Here is a 26381-nt window from a genome sequence, read left to right as displayed (position 1 = left end):
ATAACTGAGCACCACTAAATTTAGAAGTTTTTAAGAAAATAAGTAAGACTGTGAAATTTAGCTTCTTCTGAGAATTATAAGATTAGGAAATATAGAAGGGATATAAGAATTTAAATAAGAGGATAAATTGCTGACAAAATGTTTTAACGATGAAAATGGGAGCGGGAGATGTGAGGAAGTCCAAAGAAAATGTGAAAATATGTTAAGATCAATGTTACATTGTTTATCATGTTTATTTTTATTGTAAAATTTAATAAATTGCTTTAAAAAAAAAAATAAAGACTCTCTCAAGGCAAATCTAAAAAAGTGTAGCATAAACACCGACAATTGGGAAACACTGGCCCGCGAGTGCTCCAATTGAAGAACAGCCTTTACCAAAGGTGTCGTGGGCTTTGAAGACGCTCAAACTCAGGACGAAAGGGAGAAACGTGCTAGGAGGAAGGCACGCTTGGCAAATCCACACCGTGATCAGCTCTTGCCCGGAAACCTATGTCCCCACTGTGGAAGGATGTGTGGATCCAGAATTGGCCTCCAAAGTCATGCATTGTTAAAACCATGTTTATGGAAGACAATCTTACTTGGCTACGAGGGATCACCAAAGAAGAAGAAGATGCTGTTTGTAAGGCTCCGGTTTATCCGGCTGAAAGCGTCTGAAGTCCCAAAGTGATCCTGGCTTCTTCATCGCACGAGGCAGTGAGCTGCAACGGCCCACCTCACCCCCCTTTCACCCTGTAGGTGTTGACCTGACCTCAAAACCCAGAACTCCCGTCTCCCCCGGGCGAACACCAATGTTTGCAAAGCGTTCCTGCCTGGTTCAATTGAGAATCTGCAAAATATTCTCTGTGCAGGGAGATGGCAGTATCTTGGAGTGGATGAATGACATTTTCCCCACACGCAACAAGCACCAGGAAACCTGCCATGTATTACTTTCTACAAACAGGCGTTTGTTCTTGTGAACAACATCCCGCACTGGGAGCCACAAAACACATTCACTCACCATTTGCTTTAAAAAAACACACACCAAAAAAACCACAATAACATCACTTTATTAATCTAGATTTCCAAGATAGCCTACAAAAGAGAACCACAGGGCAAATATAAATCAGATCAAAAATATCAGAAACAAAAGCCATTATCATAGCAATAGTAAAAATGCAAAAAGCAGTAGACAGAAAGCAGTTACAATCCCAGGCAATCTTTTTCTTTTATCTTTTTTGAAATGTCTAAAATGTGGCCTTCCGGGCAAACTGAGATCTGGCTTAATTTTTTATTTTTATTTTTTTAAAAAAAGATTAGTTGAGAGAACTTTACTTTCACCATTCTAAGAATACTGGAACATCAGCTCCATACGACGTTCCCATCCAGGCACCTTTAGAGAAAACAACGGCCCCTCACACACCTCCAACAACCCCCGGTCTTTAAACTTCCAGCTCATTCCTACACACTTTTCATTAATTGCCCAGAAGGAGAGGAATCAAATGCCTTTCTTCACACAGAGCAGAGTTAGGGCTAATCCACACATACCTTTCCTCCCCTTTTTCCAGGCGCAGTCCGTGCTTTAAAGCTCCATGTCCGAGTGCCCTTTGTTTTGCTCCGAGATTTCCCTGTGAAAAGCTGCTCTCTAAAGCTCACTTGGAACAAACATCAAACCATGGAAAAGTCCAATTGATGTTTGCTCCAATGGAGCGCTAAAGAGAAGGTTTTCACAGCAAAATCTCTGGAGGGGAAAAAAAGAAAAACACTTGGACACAGATATTTTAAGTGCGGACCTGGACCTGAAAAGAGTGAGGCAGAAGTAAGGCCCTGAAACAATGGAATTTAACTTCCATCATGGGACAACATGTGGAAACGGGCCAAGAAAACGTTCACAGGCGACTAGGAAGTGTGGCAGGCTGCTTCCATTCCTGCACAGATGGGAACTGGTCCATTCATCTGCCTTCCTTGGCAAAAGGTCCTCAAGACTGACACTTTTCGGGAAGAAAGGAGCCACAGTGCCCTTTGAGCACCAAGGAATGCCAGTGTCACACAGGGTGCTGTGCACTTTGACCTACGTCTAAAATCCCTGGGGAGTCTTGTTTGGGCATTGCAACCAACCAAATGCAACCTTCCATGCTCTGGGCTCCCAAATCTCTTTGCCCCCCCCCCGCCATCAAGAACAAACAAACAAACAAACAAACAAACAAACTTATCCACATGATGCTGACACAAAAACGCCACATGTACACTATGCGAAAGAATGAAAGATCACTACCCCCCCTTCTTTCTCCCATATATCTCTCCCCCCAATAAGGTTGCCATATTTCAAAAAGCGAAAATCCGGACACAAAGGTTCTTGAGCTTTTTTTGCAAAATCTCCCCCCCCCAAAAAAAAAAGGAGTTTTAAAGCTATTTTTTAGGAAATTCATCAAAACATTAACACTTTCAATATGGGCTGCCATATGCCCAGGTTTCTCCAGATATTTTAACTGACTTTCGAAAATTCCACCAAGATGACATTTTCAGTGGATAAATCCAGGCTATGTTCGGGAAATATTGGACGTATGGCAGCCCCCCAACTTCAAAATGCCTATGATAGCCGCGTCTCACATGAAATGTAAATGACCTATAGAAAGGACGCTATGAATTGAAAAAAGAGATAATATACGTACCTTAGTTATCCATGAAAATATTTCAATACAAACAAGTAAAAAAAAAATTAAAGTAAAATCCCAAGGGAGTAATGCAATTTAGGAGGCCAGCTTACCTGAAAAGCTGTCCTTATCCATGGCAATCAGATCCCTCGCTTGATAGATATAACATCGCAGGTGGTACCTGTTCCCATCTTCAAGGGGAAGAGGGGAATCAAAACAACAAATTATCCAAGTTCATGCCGGAGCTTGAAAACCAAACTTGCAAGATGCAGTTTTAGAATAGCATTCCATTACAGCACAGAAAGCAAATTAGGAAACTTCACGACCTCCATGGGCAGGGTGATGCCATCATAGGTGCCAACTCGCTGTTGAACCTTCCACCTATGGCTTGCCCACTCAAGTCCTCATTTTTTCAACAAAGAAGCTGTGCCAGAACTGGGCCTGGCTGGTGGGGGGGGGGGGCTTCATAGGGGAGACACCATGGGGAGGGGGAAGAGGCTATGGGGGGAGGCTATGGGGAGGTGAACATAAGGCACAGTAAGGATTCAACTTTATACGCCACTACTGATCCAAAATTGGAGCCCTGGTTTATATACTGCAGGTGTGGGTTTCAGCAAAGCGGCACATCATCTCCCCACACAGTTTGGCCAAAAACATGCACAGTCCCTGAGCACCAGGGTTGTGTCATCCTAGTCAGATCTTCTGAGAACTGCAGGTTATTCTCTCTCTCTCTCTCTCTCTCTCTCTCTCTCTCTCTCTCTCTCTCTCTGGTGATTGCACACCCAGATTTTTTTTTAAGGGGCTGGTTTGCTACAATCAGGAAAAATTTGCTTGTGTGATTGATTTGAGGAATTCTCTGAGCCCAGAGAGATCCCATGTCTCTTTTGTCCAGCACAAGCAGAACCCCTTCCCAGTTCCCATCAACATCCTCTCTCTCTAAGAAGCCCAGTTAGATGCATTTGGCAACAGAAGCAGACTACGTGCGCTCTTACAGTCAAAAATGCAGGAAATTGTGGGACGGTTCACACCAAAGTTGAGGGTCGACACCGATTTGCCATCGTCACTCTTGTCGTCGGTCACTCCGCCCTGAAGAAAGAAATCAGTTCCATTATGAGCTGCAGCAGTTTTGAGATTTCGGGGTGATGAGAGGGTGGAGAGCCACTCCACCCGATGGCTAATTTCCCTGCAGGTGTAGAAAACCAGCAGATGGCTGCCTTCAGTCACCGCACATGAACAATGGGAGTTGTAGTCCATCAAGAACTGGAGGACATCCCTGCTTTATGCTTTTTGAGCCCTAGTGACATGGCTATCTCACCTTCAAAATAGCTGGGGCAACCAGCTATCCCATGGATAAACGGGGCAGAGACAGTGTGCTTTTGTTTTGTTTTTCAGTGCCAGCCCAGGTCTGGAAAGGGATGAACTGGAAAAGTATTGCTTAATTCTAGCAATCATCTAATGAAGTGGCAACATGTACAACAAATGTGCAGAGTCTCATCTTGCCACAACCTGCCACCAATGATGTGACGGGGCTGCTCCAGCGCAACGCTTCATCACAGTCGCCCAACATTTTATTCCTTCTTTTCTGAGCTGAGGCAACATGATAGAAGTTTTTAAAAATGACGCCTGGTGCAGAGAAAATGGACACAGAAAGGTTCTTCTCCCTCTCCCATAACACTAGAACTCCGTGGGGACATCCCATGATGCTCAAGCCAACCCTTGAATTCTATGAGTGGCAAATAACTCATTGGCCCCTTAATGGCATTCAACAGAGCAGAGTGCAACCTTCTTCCAAGAGCTCATCCATTCAAGTCTACAGTTTCCAAGTCCATGTCCAAGTATGCTTCCCCCCCCCCCTGCCCAGTGTTTACTGCAGAATCAGTAAACTAATCCAGAATGTGGCAGCTGGACTGGTGACTGGGAGCAGCCGCCGAGACCATATAACACCGGTCCTGAAAGACCTACACTGGCTCCCACTAAGTTTCCGAGCACAATTCAAAGTGTTGGTGCTGACCTTGAAAGCCCTAAACAGCTTCAAAGGCCCAGTAGACCTGAAGGAGCGTCTCCACCTCCATCGTTCAGCCCAGACACTGAGGTACAGATCCGAGGACCTTCTGGCGGTTCCCTCACTGTGGAGGTTACAGGGAACCAGGCAGCGGGCCTTCTCAGTAGTGGCGCCCGCCCTGTGGAACGCCCTCCCATCAGATGTCAAGGAAATAAACAACTACCTAACTTTTAGAAGACATCTAAAGGCAGCCCTGTTTAGGGAAGTTTTTAATGTTTGATGTTTTATCGTGTTTTTAGTATTCTGTTGGGAGCCGCCCAGAGTGGCTGGGGAAACCCAGCCAGATGGGCGGGGTATAAATAATAAATTGTGATTATTGTGATTATTGTGATTATAGGGCAATTCAGGTTTTCCCGCAGACTGCTGTTTGTTACAATTCAGTGGTAAAGATTGGGTTCTCCTGGGGGAAGCACCAGGAGAAGAAGAAAAGAGAGGAAAATAGCTGTCAGATGCAGACCTGGAAATCCCAGACCTGTGTCTAGAGGTGCAGAGTGTGGTTAACCCTGAGTTGAGATAAGCCCAGACCAGTTTGTCACTGTAGATACTGGAAGACGGGTTCAGGGGTTGCGTTGGGGGCAGAGTGAGGGCTGGAACTCTCCTTAACCCCCAACCCTGCCCATAAAACACGACAAGCCTTGAGCTAGCTCTGCTATAAACGGAGCTCAAAGAACTAGCTGTTAAACGTATTTTGCTAAGAATGTCGGCCAGTAAAGTTAATGGAGTATAACTTCTCTTAATGGTCCGCCCAGTGCCTTGAAACCCGGCTTGAAAGGCAGCCCACCCCAGCACCCTTTGTCTCCTTCTCCCGCTCCCCAAAGGCTCCTTTTATCGCCTGCTAATTGGGGCAATCGGGGTGAAATATTTGGCTGCAGGAAACAGGGGCTCAGTGTGATGATCCCACTTCCTGGATTAACGCAACCCCCCAAACTTTCCATCTTTTCAAGTCTCAGATGTTTGGCAATGGTCTGGAAAACGGCATCCACTGTGCAATTCCCAGCCCCTCCGGGGGGGCCGCTTGGTCCCAGAGAACATGTCAGGTGGTCCAGCTCTTTCCACCCAAAAAATCCCCCATCAGGAATAGACATTAGCATGAGATTCCTGCAGAGGAAACACAGGCTTTGCAGCTCCAACCATTCCTGATAATTGGGGGACGCTGAGATTTTGCTAACGCTGCCTTGAAAATATGCTTCTCCTTCTTGCTTGCTTTCCCTCAACTCTTTTTGCTGGCTGCCTATTTTCTGGAAGGCAGAACCAAGGAAGTCTAAAGAGCTGGCTGAAGGGATCCACGGTTGCTTGCGCAGGCTTTTCTGATCTAGAGCCCTTCCTGCCCCCCAAGGAAGACCTTGTTGAGCCAAAGGCACACACAGCCCTGTGGCACAGCGTGGCTGAGTTCTTCTCTTGCTCAGAGCAAGCCTGACTGGAGATTTTTATAGCAGAGTCAAGCTGGGTCACACGAGACCTGCTCTAGCCTATTGCTGTTCAAGATGTTCTCTGTTTTGCCCAGTTGTTCACCCTGAGATCCCTTCCTTTGCCCAGAGATAGGTGGCGAAGCACCAAATAGCTCCAAACCCAGCCTGAGACGTCATTCATGGCACGGATTCTTCCACGATTCACTTCCGATAGAATCAGTCAACTCGGGTGGCAGTGATCTGTCCCATCAAGCCCAGGGCTTCTCAACTGTGGGATTCAGATATCTCAGCTGCGAATCACCTGGGCATGCATGGATCAGGCCCCAGGATTACTAACAGGGTGAGGCAGAAGGAAAAAGCACCCTGGTTTTCCCCCACCATTCCCAGATGCACTTTTCAGGCTCCAGTTGGCACCCTAACAGGCTTCCCCAGTGTCAGGGGACTGCCATCGGAACAGGGGAAGGAGGAAGGGGGCATTTGGGATACAGAGAGCCTCCTATGCCTGTGAGGAGCACTCAGGGCTGATTCCCTTCAGAATGGATAGGTTTGATCTTCTTGCAGTCCACGGGACTCTCAAGAGTCTCCTCCAGCACCTCACTGCTCAGTCCTAACTCTGGATCCTTTATGAACTACAGTGGTACCTCGGTTTAAAAACAGTCTGGTTTACAAACTCCGCAAAACTGGATATAGTGTCCCGGTTTGAGAACTTTACCTTGGTCTAAGAACGGAATCCGAACAGTGGAAGGGCACCAGAGACAGGAGGCCTCATTAGGGAAAGTGCGCCTCAGTTTAAGAACAGTTTTGGTTTAAGAATGGACTTCTGGAACAGATTAAGTTCATAAACCGAGGTAGCACTGTAGTTTAAAAAGCACAGATCCCAGTGCCATTCCTTGGGGGACTAAACTTTCTCCTCCTCTCCTTTTGAAGAATGGTCCGTTTCTTCCTGAGCTTTGCTTCCTGCAACTTAACCAATCTTGATCCACTCAAGGATTTGATCTGGAGGCTATTTTTGAGATTCCCATACCTGCCAAGGCGCAACTGCGAGCCCCCTGACCTTAAAAAACACACCTCCTTGTCTCCACTGCTTGTGACTTGCTACAGACAAAAAGAAAAGAAAAGAAACCTCAATAGGAAATGTATCTATATATAATATTTCCACCCCACCCTTCCTCCCATAGGAAGCCAGGGGGGCATTGATTTCATATTGGAGGGTCTGGCTGTTATTTTTGGTGCTAACTGCATGCTGGAAGTGAGAGAACTGACACATATTTACATGTGTTTACATGTGTGGACACGTTTCGGGAGGAAAGCAAAGGCAAGAACCCAAAACTGCCGACAGTTGCCATTTCCCCATGGAATCCTGCAGGCAAACAGTAGCACAGAGTAGTTTTAAGGAACAAGGACATGGGCTGTGTGTTTTTTGTGTGGCTTTTTTTTTTCCGGGATGGGGAATGAGACGCAAACTCAAAGCGAAGCCCTTGGCTGCGTCCCAAAGGTCAAGATGCACTTTTGAATTGGAAGCCCAGGAGTACTTGGAAAAAAGGCTCCCCAAACCTATAAAATCTGGCAAAACCATTTAGCAAAGTATTCGGCGAAGAGCCTTGGAACCACAGGGAGGGAACCCACTAATCCCAAGCTATGAAGAGCTTGGAGGAGATCCAAGATGACCTACTGCACTTGAGAATTCAGGACTGGGCCCCAACCCTCCCAGAGTCGGCCTCGCGCCATGAGGTCTGGCCGCCGAGCCAGGATGGGGCCTGAGTCACCTGCTGAGCTGTGTGCACAGGGGATAATGTGCAGCCCAGCAAGGCAATGCTCAGGAAAGGGAGCAGTCATGCTCAGACTAGGAAGCCCCAAATTGTGGGGCTGGAAGGGACCCCAGTTAAAGCTATGGTTTTCCCAGTAGTGATGTATGGAAGCAAGAGCTGGACCATAAAGAAGGCTGATCGCCGAAGAATTGATGCTTTTGAATTCTGGTGCTGGAGGAGACTCTTGAGAGTCCCATGGACTGCAAGAAGATCCAACCTCTCCATTCTGAAGGAAATCAGCCCTGAGTGCTCACTGGAAGGACAGATCCTGAAGCTGAGGCTCCAAGACTTTGGCCACCTCATGAGAAGAGAAGACTCCCTGGAAAAGACCCTGATGTTGGGGAAGATGGAGGGCACAAGGAGAAGGGGACGACAGAGGACGAGATGGTGGGACAGTGTTCTCGAAGCGACCAGCATGAGTTTGACCAAACTGCGGGAGGCAGTGGAAGACAGGAGGGCCTGGCGTGCTCTGGTCCAGGGGGTCACGAAGAGTCGGGCACAACTAAACGACTAAACAACAACAAAAGGAACCAAAGGGTCATCTAGTCCAACCCCCTGCAATGCAGGAGTCTCAACTAAAGCATCCATGACAGAAATGAGGGTCAGGCAGTGAAGTGACCCATTTTGCCGGCAACACTAAATTGATCACGGTCATTGAAACAAAATGGAATGCAGATTGCAAAGAGCTGCGTAAGGACCTCCACAAAGAAGTTATCGGGCATCCAATGGCAAATATAATTCCCTGTCAACAAGTGTAAAGGAATGCATGTCGGAATGCAAACAGTATCGATGCCACATCCATGCTCATGGGGTCTGAACTGGGAGTGACCGACCAGGAACCAGACCTCGGAGTCCTAGCAGATACCTGAATGAAGAGGTTAACCCATGGGTAGGCAAACTAAGACCCGGGGGCCGGATCTGGCCCAATCGCCTTCTCAATCCGGCCTGCGGACGGTCCAGGAATCAGCATGTTTTTACATGAGTAGGATGTGTCCTTTTAATTAAAATGCATCTCTTGGTTATTTGTGGGCCATAGGAATTCATTCATTATTTTTTTCAAAATATAGTCCGGCCCACCACAAGGTCTGAGGGACAGTGGACCGGCCCCCTGCTGAAAAGGTTTGCTGACCCCTGGGTTAACCCAATGTTCAGCGGCTGTGAAAAAGGTGAATTCCATGACAGGGTTCATTAGGAAAGGAATTGAAAATAAGAGGGGCCAATAACACCCTGTCCTTATACAAATCTATGGTGCGGCCACATTTGCAAAACTGAGTCCCATTTTGGTCCTCGCCTCAAAAAGGATGGAGCTGTAGAGTTGGAAAAGGACGATCAAATTAATCAAGGGGGGTGGAGCGAATTTCCTAGAAGATTGCAGCGTTTGGGACTCTTTAGTTTGGAGCAAAGGCGAGAAGACAGAAGTTTATGAAATTATGCCGGCACAGAGAAAGCAAATAAATAAAACTTTCTCTCCCTCTCTCTCAACACTAGGACTTGCAGACATCCCATGAAATTGAAAGATTCGGGACAGATAAAAGGAAACCCTTCTTCATGCAGTTAAACTATGGAACTCCCTGCCACTAGAGGCAGTGATGACCACAATTTGGATGGCGTTAAAAAGAGGATTGGGCAAATTCCTGGAAGGGGAGAGGGCTACTGATGGGCTACTAGCCACGAAGGTTATGAGCTGCCACCACAATTGGAGGCACCAATGCTTCTGAATCTCAGGTGCTGGAAACCGCTGGAGGGGAGAGCTGCTCTTGCACTCGGGTCCTACTTGAGGGTTCCTCATGAAGGCATCTGGTTGGCCCCTGTGAGAACAGGAGGCTGGAGGAGATGGGTCAGCTGTTTCTAGGCTTGTACGTTGTGTTCCTACTCTGGAGAAATTAAGATGGCTGGTGTGGCTGGAGAGCTAATTCACCCAACAAGGAGCCCAACCAAAGAACATTGGGGTTTTTTAAAAGGAACTCCTGTGGTGGGGTAAAGGAGAGCTGGAACAACCAGGGAATACCCTCCAATTTTTCTCCACTGGAAATAAGGATGTCCTATTCCATTAGGGACGCGGGTGGCACTGTGGGTTAAACCACAGAGCCTAGGACTTGCCAATCAGAAGGTCGGCGATTCAAATCCCCGCGACGGGGTGAGCTCCCGATGCTCGGTCCCTGCTCCTGCCAACCTAGCAGTTTGAAAGCACGTCAAAGTGCAAGTAGATAAATAGGTACCGCTCCGGCGGGAAGGGAAACGGCGTTTCTGTGCGCTGCTCTGCTTCGCCAGAAGCGGCTTAGTCCTGCTGGCCACATGCCCCGGAAGCTGTACGCCGGCTCCCTCGGCCAATAAAGTGAGATGAGTGCCGCAACCCCAGAGTCGGCCATGACTGGACCTAATGGTCAGGGGTCCCTTTACCTTTACCTTTATTCCATTATTATTATTATTATTATTATTATTATTATCATTATCATTATCATTATCATCATCATCATCATCATTATTTCATTATTTCATTATTTATACCCTGCCCATCTGACTTGCCCAGCCACTCTGGGCAGCTTCCAACATATATAAAAACATAATAAAACGCTAAACATTTAAAAAAGACTTCCCTGCACAGGGAGGCCTTCAGAAATCTTCTAAAGGTTGTACAGTGGTACCCTGGGTTACATACGCTTCTGGTTAGAGACGCTTCAGGTTACAGACTCCACTAACCCAGAAATAGTACCTTGGGTTAAGAACTTTGCTTCAGGATGAGAAGAGAAATCGCGTGGCGACAGTGGGAGGCCCCATTAGCTAAAGTGGTGCTTCAGGTTAAGAACAGTTTCAGGTTAAGAACAGACCTCCGGAATGAATTAAGTTCTTAACCCGAGGTACCACTGTATAGTTAACTTATCTCCTTGGCTCAAGGGTTGCATAACCCTCCGATGAAAATAGGGACGTCCTAAGGAAAAGCGGGGTGTTTGGGAATCAAATCAGAAGCTAGGACGGCTTCTGTAAATCTGGAACTCTCCCTGGAAAATAGGGGCACTTGGAGGGTCTGCCAGGGTGTCGGGGGGGCAGGGGATGAGAAAAGGGGGGCAGCAGGATGTAAGGAGAAGCTGCTGGATCAGGTTGGTGGCCCATCGGGTTCAGCATCCTGTCCTCACTGTGGCCAAACAGATGCCACTTCTGGGAAGCCCATGAGCAGGATTTAAGCCATGAGGGAGGTATTGGGGGTGGGGGGCAGCCAGGTTGGCCGGGGGGCAGCGGACATATGAATGCACACAGGCTGGAAGACAGAGCACGGCCTCTATTCCAGGATTCCCAAGGCGGAGAGCTTGGGAAAGGCGGGGGGTGCTATCCCCTCCAAAGGCCCCCCACCAGAGCCCTGCAGAAGCCTGTTTTTCGGCCCCCCAGCTGCCCTCACAGTAGCAGTCCTGGCTGCAGCCCCATCCTGTTTACAGCCTAATGAACATGAAACCAGAGCCGGGCTGCCGCGCTTGAAAGTCCCCCGTAAAACATCCCGGCTCAAACCGGCGCTTGAAAGGCAGCCGGACGAGACGGCGCTCCAGGCCCCCCCCCCCCCCGTCATTTCCTAACCTCTCCAAAGTTCACCTCCTGCTGGGGAGCTGAGAGCCAGGAGTGTCTCACATGCACAAAGACGTACACAGGTTGCCCCGGCCGTTAGTTGGCGCGGCAAAGGCTTCCCACACAATGCAACGGATGCCGCCACCCAGATTGCGGGCTGTGCAATGCTCAAGGTATATGGGGGGGCCACCTGAGGCCACGGCAGCGACAGCATCCGACTCGCAGCGTAGAGTCCGGCCAGTTTCCTAAATGCACAGCGGAAGCTGTGCAGAGAACCTTTTACACCAAGTTTGGGGAGAATGGAGGAGAGCAGCCCACGTCCTAATGCTGTTGTTTAGATCTACGGGGCGCCCCCATTTGGAATAGTGGGTGCTGTGTTCTGTTTACCTCACCTCCGAAAGGGTCCTGTCGAGTTGGAAAAGCCTCAAAACACGAAGCCAAAATAAGTATTTCTCCCATGAAAATAGGGACATCCTATTCCATCATGATAATTGTACTTTGGGCAGCTTCCAACCTACAGTCGTACCTTGGATCCCAAGCGCCTTGGTACCCGGACGTTTTGGCTCCCAAACGCCGCAAACCCAGAAGTGAATGTTCAGGTCTGTGAACTATTTTTGGAACCTGAACGTCCGACGGGGCTTCTGCGGCTTCCGATTGGCTACAGGAGCTTCCTGCAGCCAATCAGAAGCCGTGCTTTGGTTTCCAAATGTTTTGGAAGTCGAACAGACTTCCGGAACGGATTCCGTTCAACTTCCAAGCTACAACTGTGTATAAAAATATAATAAAGCATTAACTTCCCTTTGCAGGATTGCTTTCAGATTACAGGTCAGGTAATGCCATGCCCTCCAACATTTCCCCAATGAAAATATGGATGTCCTAAGGAAAAGTTAGGGCGCGGGTGGCGCTGTGGGTTAAACCACAGAGCCTAGGACTTGCCAATCGGAAGGTCGGCAGTTCAAATCCCCATAATGGGGTGAGCTCCTGTCACTCGAACTGCCAACCTAGCAGTTCGAAAGCACATCAAAGTGCAAGTAGATAAATAGGTACCGCTCTGGCAGGAAGGTAAACGGTGTTTCCGTGCACTGCTCTGGTTCGCCAGAAGCGGCTTAGTCATGCTGGCCACATGACCCGGAAGCTGTACGCAGGCTCCCTCGGCCAATAAAGCGAGACGAGCGCCGCAACTCCAGAGTTGGCCACGACTGGACCTAATGGTCAGGGGTCCCTTTACCTTTAAGGAAAAGTGGGACATCAAAGCAGAAACCGAGACAGCTTCTCTAAATCAGGGGTGTCCCTGGAAAACAGGGACCTTTGGAGGGTCTGCTACCCTGTGAGAGAAGATTGCAGTGTTGGGGAGCTTTTAGTTTAGAGAAAAGATGAGTCTGGGCTCATCCCTTTGTGCCACATTTTCAAGTGCTTTCGAGGTCTCTGTCTGAGTGGGTTTTTGGTTGGCTTGCTTGCTTGTTTGTTTGTTTGTCTGCTTTCCCGGGGAAAGCCGCTATTCATCACTGAATTGGAACAAATGGGACCTGGGTTTTCCATGGAGTCGGAGAGTGTTCTCGTGCTCCTGCTTGGGGTTTCCCATTGCTGTATCTGCATGGCCAACGTGAGAACAGGAGCCTGGGCTGGATGGGCCCCTGGCCTGATCCTGCAGGGGTCTTCTTAAGAGGAAGAGAAGGAGCAAGAAGAACGGAAATCTCCGCACCAGATTAGACTTCCCAGAGGGCATCTTCTGGGGCAGGCAGAGGCCATGAAGCTCACCTCCTTCAGAACCACATTTTGAGGGATATGGAGTGTGCAGTCACAGTTATATGGCAAAGGAAACTTGGCCAGGTCTCGAGGCGAATAAGAATATACCAAAGAGGGGAAAAAGGAGGAAAAAACCACCCTTTAAAAAAAAAAACCACATGACTACATTTTATATATTAACTTGTTTAAAACATACTCCAAATGTCAAGAAAGAAGGAAAGGACGAAATGTAGCAAAAAATAAGGAAAATCCTAGGGTAGAGGGAGGGGAAAATATAATAGCGTCTTTGTGCTGGGAGTCCTTTGGTTCCCATTAGCTCCTTGAAAAGCCAAGAGATTATGAAATCCAATGTCTTAAGAAAGCCAGCATATTAGTTAAGAAAATAAATGTGGGAAGGGGGAGCCGGTGAGGGGCAGCTTTGGGGGAGAGGTTGACAGCGAGGCTCCCAGCCAGGCATACGAACAGCGGCCTTGATTTCGGCAGCATTTAAAGCAGCTAGGAAAACAGCCCTGGACAGGTGTCTGTGACTCCCTGGGATGAGGTCATCTCAAGCGGTGCCGGCTGCAGAAGGACACGGGCCTTGAACCTAGCACCTCGTGGGCCAAAGCCAAGGTGCAGCCCGGCAGAGCCCGGGCCAAACCGCTACAGTCAGACTGTGCGGCACTACGACTCCTAGGCGGCGCTGGTGGGAGTTGTAGTTTGAGCTAGTTGGAGGGGGCCAGGTCGGCCCAGTGGTCTGCCAGAGGTTAATGCCATAAGGACCTCAGAAGAGTCTGCTGGATCAGGCCAGAGGGGAGCCATCTGGTCCAGCCAGAAGGAGGATTTGGGGGGGAGTGAGAGGTTTGGTTGCATGGGACACAGAGCATCGGGGGTGCCATAATAATAATATTTTTTTTTTTATACCCCGCCCTCCCCAGCCAAGACCAGGCTCAGGGTGGCTAACACCTGATATAAAAGAATTGATCGAAATACAACTTAAAAAACAAGATTAAAATACAACATTAAAACATTTAAACATTAAAATGTAGCCTCCTTTCAGTGGAAACTCAAATCAAAAACTTTTTGGGGGATAAAAACGTCAAGTCTTCACCAAGGCCAACTATCCAGACTGGTCCTATGTGGGCCAGAAAAAAGCCAGGGAAGTCCCCAAGTAGGAGTTCCATCACAGAAGGAGAAAGGAAAAAGGAAAGAGGGGGAGGGGATCAAGTGGATTCCAAGCCAAAGGCCAGGTGGAACAACTCTGTCTTACAGGCCCTGCGGAAAGAAATCAGATCCCGCAGGGCCCTGGTCTCATGAGACAGAGCGTTCCACCAAGTCGGGGCCAGTGTTGAAAAGGCCCTGCCTCTGGTTGAAGCAGAATGAAAGGTGAGGGGGCGGCACCAAATTTTAACATCGCACGGGGCATCTATGAAGTTTGAGACCCCAAGGTCCACCAAAAGAGGCCAATCAGAGGCCCGTTTTGGGAGACCAGCAAGCAGTATCTGAACCCAGTAGCACTGTCCCTTCCTGCAGTTTCTAGCAACCCCCATTCAGAAGCATCACTCCCTCCAGATTTGATCCTGAAATGTCCCACTTTTCCTTAGGGTGTCCCTATTTTTGCTGGATATATGATGAAGGGTATGGAGTTATCCCACCCCTGAGCCGTCTGAAGGCAATCCTGTAGAGGGAAGTTAAAGTTTTATTATGTTTTTTCTATATGTTGGTAGCTGCCCAACGTGGCTGGGGCAACCCAGTCGGGCTGGGTGGTGTACAAAGAGTAAAATTTTCATGATGGAATGGGACGTCCCTCTTATTTTGGCTTTCTGTTTGTGAGGCTTTTCCAACTCAACAAGATCCTTTTGGAGGCAAGGTGACCAGAACACAGCACACCCTGTTCCAAATGGGGGCACACCATAGATCTGAATAACAGCATTAGGACATTGGCCCTTTCACTTTCAGGGCAGCAGATCAAGAAAGTGCCAGCCAGGGTGTGAATCATCCCTGAGGATTTTCCTCACTTTCCTGAGGCAGAAGAAGAAGAAGAAGAAGAAGAAGAAGAAGAAGAAGAAGAAGAAGAAGAAGAAGAGTTTGGATTTGATATCCAGCCTTTCACTCCCTTTAAGGAGTCTCACAGCGGCTCACATTCTCCTTTCCCTTCCTCCCCCACAACAAACACTCTGTGAGGTGAGTGGGGCTGAGAGACTTCAGAGAAGTGTGACTAGCCCAAGGTCACCCAGCAGCTGCATGTGGAGGAGCGGGGAAGCGAACCTGGTTCCCCAGATTACGAGACTACTGCTCTTAACCACTACACCACACTGGCTCTCTACGTTCTTCCGCTATTTCATCCAGCGGATTCACAAGACGGCTGTATTCACCACCCTCTGTAGGCACTTCCTATCAGTTGATGTCAAACCAGCGTACCACACCGGGATGCAGTGTGAAAGGACACTTTCTATTGTGGACCGGGAGAGGGAGATCATCAAATGTTGCGCCAATCGTCAGCCCCCGTCTGAAGGCGGCTGAGCACAGCCAGAGCCTCACAGGCCTAAAACATCTTCCTGGCCTACAAGCACATGTATGGGCCATGCTTCCCTCAAGGGTCTTCGCTTTGGAGACAGGAACGGGGGTTTGTACACCGCTGGGGTTGGGGTCAGGGCACAGTGGCAGGAGGCAGTGGTGGCGCAAGCCCTGCTCCTCACAGACCCCATTCTGCCGACTCACAGCTGAACAGGCGGCGCTGAGCCTCCCACCCCAAAAGGAAGAATATGGGGAACCTACCAGGGCCCCTTCCAGGGCAAAGACGGCCGCGGCGCCCGTTTGCTCGAGGGGCTCCATCCGACGTCTCCAGCGCCTGCGGCGGAAGGAGTCGGTCTTGCAGTACTTCAGGTGGAACTTCCAGCCAAAGAGCGAGGCGTATTCCCAGCCTTCACCTTCCAGCTCCTCCTGTTTATACTGCGGGAAAGAGGGGAAAGAAGGTTCTAAGCTAAGTGTTGGCTCCTTACCTCTCTCGCCCTGACCTAGCCACTGTGATCCACGCGACAGTCACCTCCAGACTGGATTATTGTAACTCGCTCTACATGGGGCTGCCCTTGAGACTGACCCAGAAACTCCAGCAGTGCAGAATGCCGTGGCGAGACTCCTTACGGGGTCCTCTCTGCGAGATCACATTCACCCGGTCCTATACCAGCTGCACTGGCTCCCGGTGGAGTACAGGATCTGATTTAAGGTGCTGGTTTTAACTTTTAAAGCCCTATGCGGCCTAGGACCCTCGTACCTACGGGACCGCCTCTCCTGGTATGTCCCACGGAGGACCTTACGGTCTTTAAACAAAAACATCTTGGAGGTCCCAGGCTACAGAGAGGTTAGGCTGGCCTCAACCAGAGCCAGGGCTTTTTTGGCCATGGCCCCGATCTGGTGGAATGCTCTGTCACAAGCGACTAGGGCCCTGCGGGACTCGACATCTTTCTGCAGGACTTGCAAGACGGAGCTGTTCCACCAGGCAAAGGCACAGTCTGACCCCCTCCTTCTGTAATCCTCACAGAACTCTAGCCCAATGGTTGCCATTAATCTGATTTGAACTGTTTTTATAATGAAATGATTTTAGAATGTTGTATCACTTTACTGTTGTTAGCCGCTCTGAGCCCGGCTTCGGCTGAGGAGGGTGGGATATAAATAAATTATTATTATTATTATTATTATTATCATCATCATCATCATATGTGGTGGTCTTGTAGTAAGGTTAAAGCTCACTGGGAAATGATATACAGTGGACTCTCAGGTTGTGAATGTGATCCGTGCAGGATGTACGTTCATAACCCGCAGCGGCGCGTCTGTGCTGTGCACGTCCTCAGAGTCAGCCCATTCTTCAGCCAGCTGACATAGGAGAGACAAACCCTGCCATTGGTGGTGGGAGAGTGGAATTCCTAGGGTCCCAGGTCCCTTCATTCCCCCCCCCATAAAACATTTGAGGGGACTGGTGCCCCCCAAACTTTTTTGCCATTCAAATAGTGTGTATTTTGTGTCTTGTGATCAATTATGTGGGGTGGAGCTTACCTCCTACCGCCCCCCCCCCCATTTTATTCCAGTTGGCACCCCAGCCTGAGACTTTTTGTTCAGGTGCAGTTCTGTGTTTCAAAGCTGCGTACTCGAGTGCCCCCTGTTTTTCCATTTTGCCCTGGGGATTTCCCTGCAAAAACCCGCTCTGTCAACCTGACAGAGCGGCCATTTGCTCCGATTCCACTTTAAAGAGTGAGTTTTTGCGAGGAAAGCTCCCTAGCTTAAAAACAAGAGAGCGCAGAGACACAGCTTTCGGGTGCTTAGTGTGCCTGGAAACGGCAGAGGAAAAGTGACTGTGGATAAGCCCTTTGTGAGTCTTTCATGGAATGAGGGCCTTTCAGAATTTTTTTTAAAAAACCAGGGAATCCGGACCAGGAAATTGCATCCCACAGCGCTGAGTCTCCACCTGGGTCCTCCTCGCTGCATCTTCCTAGCCCCTCTTCCCCACCATCTTCATGCGTCTCTTTCGATTTAAAGGTTTAAAAGCAGCAAATAAAACTTCTGGGGTTTCCCCTCTGCGCTGGTGGATTTGCTGTGCAAGGGAGACCCCTAGAGAACAGCTCAAGGAAGTCCAACTAACTTTGATCCTCACCTCCTAGGAAAAGTCCCTTGCTTTTTCCTGTAGGACTAATTGCAGTCGTTAACAGTCATCAACAGGTTTACCACACTGTTGCAGGAATTTATGTATAGGTTGGGGGTGGGAGGGTGTTTGCCCCTCCAGCAGATATCATGCACATGCAGCCCACTACCAAAATCAGCACAATCACTTTTGTGACTTGTCCCCACAAAACACTTCATCAAAGTTTCTTCCTATCTGTGCAAAGGGCCTTTGCTGCACAATAACAAATGTAAGAATTCACTGATAAATGGATCTCTGTACTGGCTCACTGGGAATACTTCAGAAATTCATATAGACATGTGAGCTCAGCTACTCAGCAGCTCCTCTGCCTGAGTGATAATTCCTGGCATCCTGATACCTGAGTGCCAGACAGGCAGTCATCCCACAAATAGCAAACCCAGATGAAGACAAAAGGGTGTGATGAACTTGGCTGGGAAACAGGGAAATGTGAATATCTCTTTTACACTTGATGGGTGTTTGGTGGAGGGCAAGGGGAACCATGGGGCAGGGTCCAGGATGCTCAGATTAGTGCCACCAGACCTCCCCTTTCATGATGTAACTGTGATATAGTTTGGGGGGGGGGTGTAACATGGGGATTAGCAGCTAATAAAAGTTTGGGGCCTCTTTTGCTCCGGGCTTCCATCCTGTTTCACCTGGTGGCAGGTGGGAGTCCTGTTGCGACAGTCTTCAATCAAGACCAAGCCGACTGGCTGCTGTTTTGCTCTGGTATTCCTGGCTGGTGTCCTTGGTTTTTATCCAAGGGAGCTCTCAGATTTCTCCATTAAGAATACCCATTGAGTCAATCACCCATCTCCTACTACCCTCCTGATAAAAACCCCACCTCACCCTCCCACTATATATAAGGGTCTGGTGACTTCTGTTTCCGTATATCTGAAGAAGTGTGCATGCACACGAAAGCTTAGACCCAGAACAAACTGAGTTGGTCTCTAAGGTGCTACTGGCCAATTTTTTAATATATCTTTTTATTTCTCCTAGGAGTCAGGCAGTGCTAGAGAGTCCTTCTCGACTCTGGGTCCCCAAATGTCATTGGACTACAACTCCCATCATCCCTGACCGCTGGTCCTGCTAGCTAGGGATGTCGGGAGTTGTCAATAGGGGTTGCCATATTTCCCAAAGTGAAAATCAAGGGGGGGACCCGCCCTGCTTGCCATAATACTGAGTTACCCCAGACATTTTGCTGCACTGGACATGTCCGGGAAAACCCGGATATATGGCAGCCCTGGTTGTAATTCAACAACAGCAGGAGACCCAAGGTTGGATGCTGCAGCAAAAAGTGCCCTGGCTCAGTGGCTTTGAGTATCTGCTCTGCATACAGAAAGTCCTGGGTTCGAATCCCAGTGACATCTCCAAGAAGGGCTGGGAATGTCCCCTGTCTGATATATAATGAACTGAAAAAAATGTTTAAAATACCGTATTTTTCGCACCATAGGACGCACTTTTTCCCTCCTAAAAAGCAAGGGAAAATGTGTGTTTGTCCTATGGAGTGAATGCAGGGGGGAGGCAGGCGGGAAAAGCCCCCAAGAGCTGCAAACAAGCTCCGTGCGCTCTTGCAGGCTTTTCCACAGGAGGGAGAAGGGACTGACTGGCCACATCAGTCCCTTCTCCCACCTCCCAGAAAAGCCAGGAGAAGCCGCGATCTCTTTAAAGGGGTTGCGCGGTTCTGCGGGCTTTTGGGAGAGGTGAGGGAATCCCCCCACCTCCCAGTAAAGCCAGGAAAGCCCTGCACAGCGTCTCCCAGCAAGGAGAGGCTGCACAGGGCTAAAGGGGAAGCCAAAACAGCGAGCGGGATCCATCCTGCTCGCTGCCTTGGCTTGTGCCATAGCCGCGCGCAACCCCTCCGGCAGGGAGAGGTTGTGCGCAGCCTGTACGCTGCTCTTTGGGGCTGGGGGGGATTTTTTTCTTGATTTCCCCCCCTAAAAACTGGGTGCGCCCTATGGTCCGGTGCGCCCTATGGTGCGAAAAATACGGTAATTTTTTTCTTTAAAAAAACCCCGAAGCCTTCCTTTTAGGAATTTTAGGTGCCAAAATCCCAAGGGAGCACAAAAGTCTATTTATATACGCGACCATGGCTGCGCGATTGCTATTAGCCCAGAGATGGAAAGACGATAAGGTCCCTGGCAGACAAGAATGGCAGATTAAGTTGATGGATTATGCCAAAATAAGCAGATATGACCAGAAGAATCAGAAATCAGGAAGACCCAATTTTTAATAAGGAATGGGGAAATTTATAATCTATCTTTAAAAAAATTGTAAACAGTTAAAATCGTTAGTGGGATTGGAATGTCACTTGTAATTTAATGCTGAACTTTGGACACAATGGAGATGTAATAATAATTATAATTTATTATTTATACCCCACCCATTTGGCTGGGTTTCCCCAGCCACTCTGGGTGGCTTCCAACAAAGATTAAAAATACACTAAAATGTCACACATTAAAAACTTTCCTAAAAAGGGCTGCCTTCAGATGTCTTCTAAATGTCAGGTAGTTGTTTATCTCTTTGACATCTGGTGGGAGGGCATTCCACATGGAGGGCGCCACCACCAAGAAGGCCCTCTGCCTGGTTCCCTGTAACCTCATTTCTTGCAGTGAGGGAACTTGCCAGAAGGCCCTCGGAGCTGGACCTCAGCGTCCGGGCAGAACGATGGGGGTGGAGATGCTCCTTCAGGTATACTGGGCCAAGGCTGTTTAGGGCTTTCAAGGTCAGCACCAACACTTTGAATTGTGCTCGGAAACGTACTGGGAGCCAATGTAGGTCTTTCAAGACCGGTGTCATGTGGTCTCGGCGGCCGCTCCCAGTCCCCAAGTCTGGCTGCCACATGCTGGATTAGTTGTAGTTTCTGGGTCACCTTCAAAGGTAGCCCCACGTAGAATGCATTGCAGTAGTCCAAGCGGGAGATAACCAGAGCATGCACCACTCTGGCGAGGCAGTTCGCTTGGCTTGGCATGCTCTCCCTTTTCTTGCACCCACAACCTCACCCCCCAAAAAAGTGTACCTTCTTCACAGCTTCCCTCTGCGCCAGGTCCCTCCTGCGAAGCCTCACCCATCGCCTGCGCCGGTTCGTGTGGTACATTTTCTCTGCCGGCACCCAGGACTTCGGCCTGTGGTCTGGCGGGATGGTCAAGCCGTATTCCCACCCTTGGAGACAAGACAGATAAGGGATGCGAAAAAGTTTTTTTAAAAATTGGAGCTGCATCCCTGTAGAATTAAAAAAGATGCTCAGAATATCTATAGGGGGAAAACCCCAATACAATTCTTGCTGAGCAGAGTTGGAAAGGAGGTACCACAAGATAGGAGAAAACTATTCCTATATGCAATCGCAGCAGCCAGAATACTCCTTGGAAAGAACTGGAAAGAAAATCACATACCTACAAAAGAGGATTGGTTAATTAAACTAACAGAGTTTATAGAATTGGCAAAATGCACTGTGGTAATAAGATATCAAACACACCAGAAATTAAGAGTGCAATGGTTATGGTTCGAAGAATATATGAATAAACACTGTTCTAAAGATAACATGCTGATATGTTTAGACTAAGCTTGTAAGGTAACTTGATGTTATACCATAACAGTACTATAAAAGAAGTAATTACAGCAATAAATGATATGCAGTGTAAATAAGAACTTAAATGACTCAAAGATGACAAGTGCTGGTGGACGGGAGTCAAATGGGTGTGGTACGTCATCCTTTTTTCTTTCTTACCCTTTCCCTTTACTCTCTTCGGTTTTCGGAGTTAAGTGTGTGTACCTTGTTTGTTTGTTTGTTTGTTTGTAAATATGCTTAAATAAAACATGTAAACATTTAATTTTTTTATTAAAAAAAAAGACATAAAAGGGGGCATGGAAGTGGCCAGAAGGAACACCTGACCTCTTAAGCGGGCAAAGGGGACCATTTCGCACTTGGCAATCCCATGGGGCGAAAACACGGGGGCAGTATCTTGGAAAAAGGGATCCAACGGGTCAGATTTCAAAAGGTTTAGCGTGTGGAACTGCGCTTGGAACATCTGCACCGGCCAAAGCCCACCAGATGAGTCTGCTGACTTGAGGACAACCAAACCCCAGGAAGATTGAATATCCAAGAGGAGGTTTTGCCCACCAAGGGACGATTGCCATGGAGGACAGAGGAAAGGAGATTTAAAGGAAACAGGGATCCCCCCCTCCAAAATACCTCTCTCATCGACTGCTCTGTTGAGATCTGTGTCCCATTCCACGTCTTCCCATTTCCATCCCAACGGACATTCGATCTCATCCTTAGACAGGACTTTCTCCCCGTTCTGGAAAAGAAGAGAGGGAGCCCGTGAAACCCAGTCTTTTTCCAAAGGGTGGCGATTGTGGAAATCTCCCCTAAACCAACATGTGGGATGTGAAACACAAGAGCAGTCAAGTACAACTTTCCTAGAGTGAACATGTTTACACATGGGGAGGAATGTTTCTCCAGCCAGCAGGTAAACTTCCTGTTTCCTTCTGGGCTGGAACAGACTTCCTCTGCATGTGACTAGAGGTGGGCGTGGCCTCACCTGTGCAGGTAACGACAAAAGCACAGGGCAGAGCAGCCATCTCTCTCTCTGTGACTACATGCATCGAAGAAGCAACATCTGCTTAGCCATAGATGCTCTCCAAGAGAGGACAAAGGGACTGTCTTCTTATGAGATAGTTTCTAGGTATATGTTACTTTTGTAAGGTAAGTCTGCCTTCTGGGATCCTATTGTGAACAGAATGATGTGTGAGTAAACCTTTTTATACTTTTATAGAAGACTGTGTCGTGTCTTATCTTTTATGAGGGAATAAGGGGAAAATACCAGAATACAGTTATTATAGAGCCTTTAGCGAGCCTGAGCAAATGCATCCGCTGCAAGTTTAAAAGGGGGAATGTTACTCTGCTAAATTGTGAACTTGTTAACACAAGTTGGAAAAGGATATAATCAAAACAATATATCCTCTCCTGTATCCCTGAACATTCCCACACAACGGAGCCAGTTTCTACAGAAGCGTCCCAAGAGGGGGTTCCTCACCACGTCAGTGTAGGCCTCCGCCATGTGGATCCACTGACCGCCCGGAAGGCGCACTTGATTCTCAAAGACTTCCTCCACGAAGCTCATGTGCCCAGCATCCACATCGTACAGCAGCCTGTGTTGGGTGGGATGGAGAGACGACGGGGAGTGGTAAGTATCATTGTTTGGTTGTGCATTGACACCAAAAATAGCTCCGTATGTGTATTGCTAGCGGGCTACCATTGGAAAATTCCACTGGCGCTAAGCCAGAGCAGCAGAGGGTCTAACAGCTGATAATTCTCAAACTATCATACCTCAAGGGCCATTGCACAGAAGAGGGAAGAAGCTTGTTTTCTCCTGCTCTGGAGCGCAGGACTTGAACCCATGGCTTCAAACAACAAGAAAGGAGATTCCAACTCAACATCAAGAAGAACTTTAAGAGCTCTTCGACAATGGAACAGTCTCCCTTGCTAGGGCAGATTTGAGGGCAAACCATAATACACAGAATGAGTCTGTCCCTGCGGCTTGATGGAAGTAGAAACTGTCTCTCGTGTCTACGCTGCCGTTTCTACAGGGATATACGCTCAGTATTTATTACCCCTGCTATGCAAAAATCTCCAAATGAATCCGAACTTCAATGTCTAAAATCCCTGGTGGAGGACAAGGATCCTGAGATCACGTTAAAGGTAGCCAAATTCTGTGTGATTGCCATAAAACTTAGGGAACAAGCTGTGCTATCGTAATGATTAAGGCCTTAAATGATAATTTTAGGTTATATGTCAGTGACTAAGTTTTAATTTTTATATATACAGTGGTGCCCCGCAAGACGAATGCCTCGCAAGACGGAAAACCCACTAGACGAAAGGGTTTTCCGTTTTTGAGTTGCTTCGCAGGACGAATTTCCCTATGGGCTTGCTTCGCAAGACGAAAATGTCTTGCGAGTCTTGAGATTTATTTTTTTTGCTTCCCCCCCCTTTATCTAAGCCGCTAAGCCTTTAATAGCCTTTTAGCAGCTAATCCGCTAAGCCGATAAGCCTTTAATAGCTGCTAAACTGCTAATAGCGCTAAGCCGCTAAGCCGCTAATAGGGTTGCTTCGCAAGACGAAAAAACCGCTAGACGAAGACACTCGCGGAACGGATTAATTTCGTCTTGCGAGGCACCACTGTATTTAACTGTTGCTATATCTGTATTGTCCCTGTTATAACTAATTGCAAATTCAAATGTATCCCTATGGTGTTTTATGACTTCCTTGATGTCGTATGTGGGCTGGAACTGGTCTGTGACCGAAATAATAAAATTCATTCAGTCTCCCTTGCAAGTGACCTCGCCTTCCTTGGAGGTTTTGAAGCAGAGGTTGGATGGCCATCTGTCATGGATGCTTTAGCTGAGATTCCTGCATTGTGGGGGATTGGACTAGATGACCCCAGGGGTCCCTTCCAACTTGACAACCCCCTGATTCTTTGTACTCACGTCTTCTCGGGGCTGACGAACCAGTCTCCAGCCCAGGCCCAGCCAGTGGAGGGTCTGAAGCTGTCCTTTGGCAGCTTAATCTTCCCGGTGACATCCGAGTACTTGGGGTAGGTCAAGCCGGTGGTACCCCAGTTCCCAACCAAGGCCAGCTTGGTCTGGTTTTCATACTGAGACGGGAAAGAGAAAGGAGGAAGGGGGAACATTAACATTAATAATAATAATAATAATTTATTATTTATACCCCACCCATCTGACTGAGTTTCCCCAGCCAATCTGCGCGGCTCCCAATCGAGTGTTAAAAACAGTACAGCATTAAATATTAAAAATTTCCCTAAACAGGGCTTCCTTCAGATGTCTTTTAAAGATAGGATAGCTGCTTATTTCCTTCACATCTAGTGAGAAGGCATTCCACAGGGTGGGCGCCACTCCCGAGAAGGCCCTTGGTCTGGTTCCCTGTAACATCGCTTCTCGCAATGAGGGAACCGCCAGAAGGCCCTCGGCGCTGGACCTCAGTGTCTGGGCAGAACGATGGGGGTGGAGACGCTCCTTCAGGTATACGGGGCCGAGGCTGTTTATGGCTTTCACGGTCAGCACCAACACTTTGAATTGTGCTCAGTAACGAACTGGGAGCCAATGTAGGTCTATCAGGACTGGTGTTATGTGGTCTTGGCGGCTGCTCCCAGTCACCAGTCTAGCTGCCGTATTCTGGATTAGTTGTAGTTTCTGGGTCACCTTCAAAGGTAGCCCCATGTGGAGCTCATTGCAGTAGTCCAAGCGGGAGATAAACAGAGCATGCACCACACTGGCCAGACAGTCTGCGGGCAGGGAGGGTCTCATCCTGTGTACCAGGTGGAGCTGATAAACAGCTGCCCTGGACACAGAATTAACCTGCACCTCCATGGACAGCTGTGAGTCCAAAATGACTCCCAGGCTGCGCACCTGGTTCTTCAGGGGCACAGTTACCCCATTCAGGACCAGGGATTCCTCCACACCCGCCCACCCCGTCCCCCAAAACCAGTACTTCTGTCTTGCCAGGATTCAACCTCAATCTGTTATCCGCCATCCATCCTCCAACCACCTCCAGACAGTCACACAGGACCTTCACAGGTAGAGCTGGGTGTTTTAACGGAGAAGAAGCAAGGAAAAGGCTGAGGCAATCCCCAAAGAGGACAGACCCTGACACACACATCCCTACACACCCTGTGAAACACTGGCGTTATTGCAAGAGGGGAATGTCTAAGCTGATAGAAAATGTGCCTTTGTGCCGTTGAGTTGCCCTTGGATGCTGTGTATCATAGGAGAGGGATGCGTTTGCTTCACTGGTCAAAAAGCTTTGCTTTTGTACATTTCACTGTTCAAAAACTCCTAAAAGGATGATGATGATAATAATAATAATAATAATAATAATAATAATAATAATAATAATTTATTATTTGTACCCCACCCATCTGGCTGGGCTTCCCCAGCCACTCTGGGTGGCTTCCAACAAAGATTAAAAATACATTAAAATGTTACATATTAAAAACTTCCCTAAACAGGGCTGCCTTCAGATGTTTGGTAGTTGTTTTTCTCTTTGACATTTGATGGGAGGGCGTTCCACAGGGCGGGTGCCACTACTGAGAAGGCCCTCTGTCTGGTTTCCTGGAGCTTTGCTTCTCGCAGGGAGGGAACCGCCAGAAGGCCCTCGGAGCTGGACCCCAGTGTTTGGGCTGAACGATTGGCGTGGAGACGCTCCTTCAAGTATACTGGGCCGAGGCCGTTTAGGGCCATCCCATTCAGTTCCCTGGGACTTACTTGCAGGTAAGTGTCTGCAACAATCTTCCCCAAAACACCTCTGGGTGATTCCATGTATTTTATGCATCTGCCTGTCTGACGGTAGAAGTCAAGGAAACATGGACTTGCCCTTATCGAGGGCTACAAAGATCCCCTTGTAATCCTGAGGACTAGAAGCGTAATTCTCCATTTCAGCCGAAGGGCCACAAGCGGAGAGGGGACTAAACATCTCCTTTGAAAACAAGCCGCGTGGATGCACAA

General features: G+C 48.3%; 1 protein-coding gene across 8 annotated transcripts in view; it reads right to left on the bottom strand.

Moving 5' to 3' along the window:
* DYSF (dysferlin) overlaps nucleotides 1–26381 on the bottom strand; it is a 191700-nt gene that overhangs the window by 96510 nt on the left and 68809 nt on the right. For all 8 annotated transcript variants that reach the window (XM_081020617.1, XM_081020619.1, XM_081020622.1 and 5 more), the window contains 7 exons: nucleotides 24348–24514; nucleotides 22898–23012; nucleotides 22054–22159; nucleotides 20881–21023; nucleotides 15968–16141; nucleotides 3623–3716; nucleotides 2744–2821 (listed from right to left, as the gene is read on the bottom strand). In XM_081020617.1, coding sequence (XP_080876743.1) covers nucleotides 2744–2821; nucleotides 3623–3716; nucleotides 15968–16141; nucleotides 20881–21023; nucleotides 22054–22159; nucleotides 22898–23012; nucleotides 24348–24514 — 877 coding nt within the window. The remainder of the gene's footprint in view (nucleotides 1–2743; nucleotides 2822–3622; nucleotides 3717–15967; nucleotides 16142–20880; nucleotides 21024–22053; nucleotides 22160–22897; nucleotides 23013–24347; nucleotides 24515–26381) is intronic.

This window comes from Podarcis pityusensis (genome assembly GCF_964106645.2).
Source record: "Podarcis pityusensis genome assembly, chromosome: 9".
NCBI lineage: Eukaryota > Metazoa > Chordata > Lepidosauria > Squamata > Lacertidae > Podarcis > Podarcis pityusensis.
This window is presented reverse-complemented; position numbering and strand designations above follow the sequence as displayed.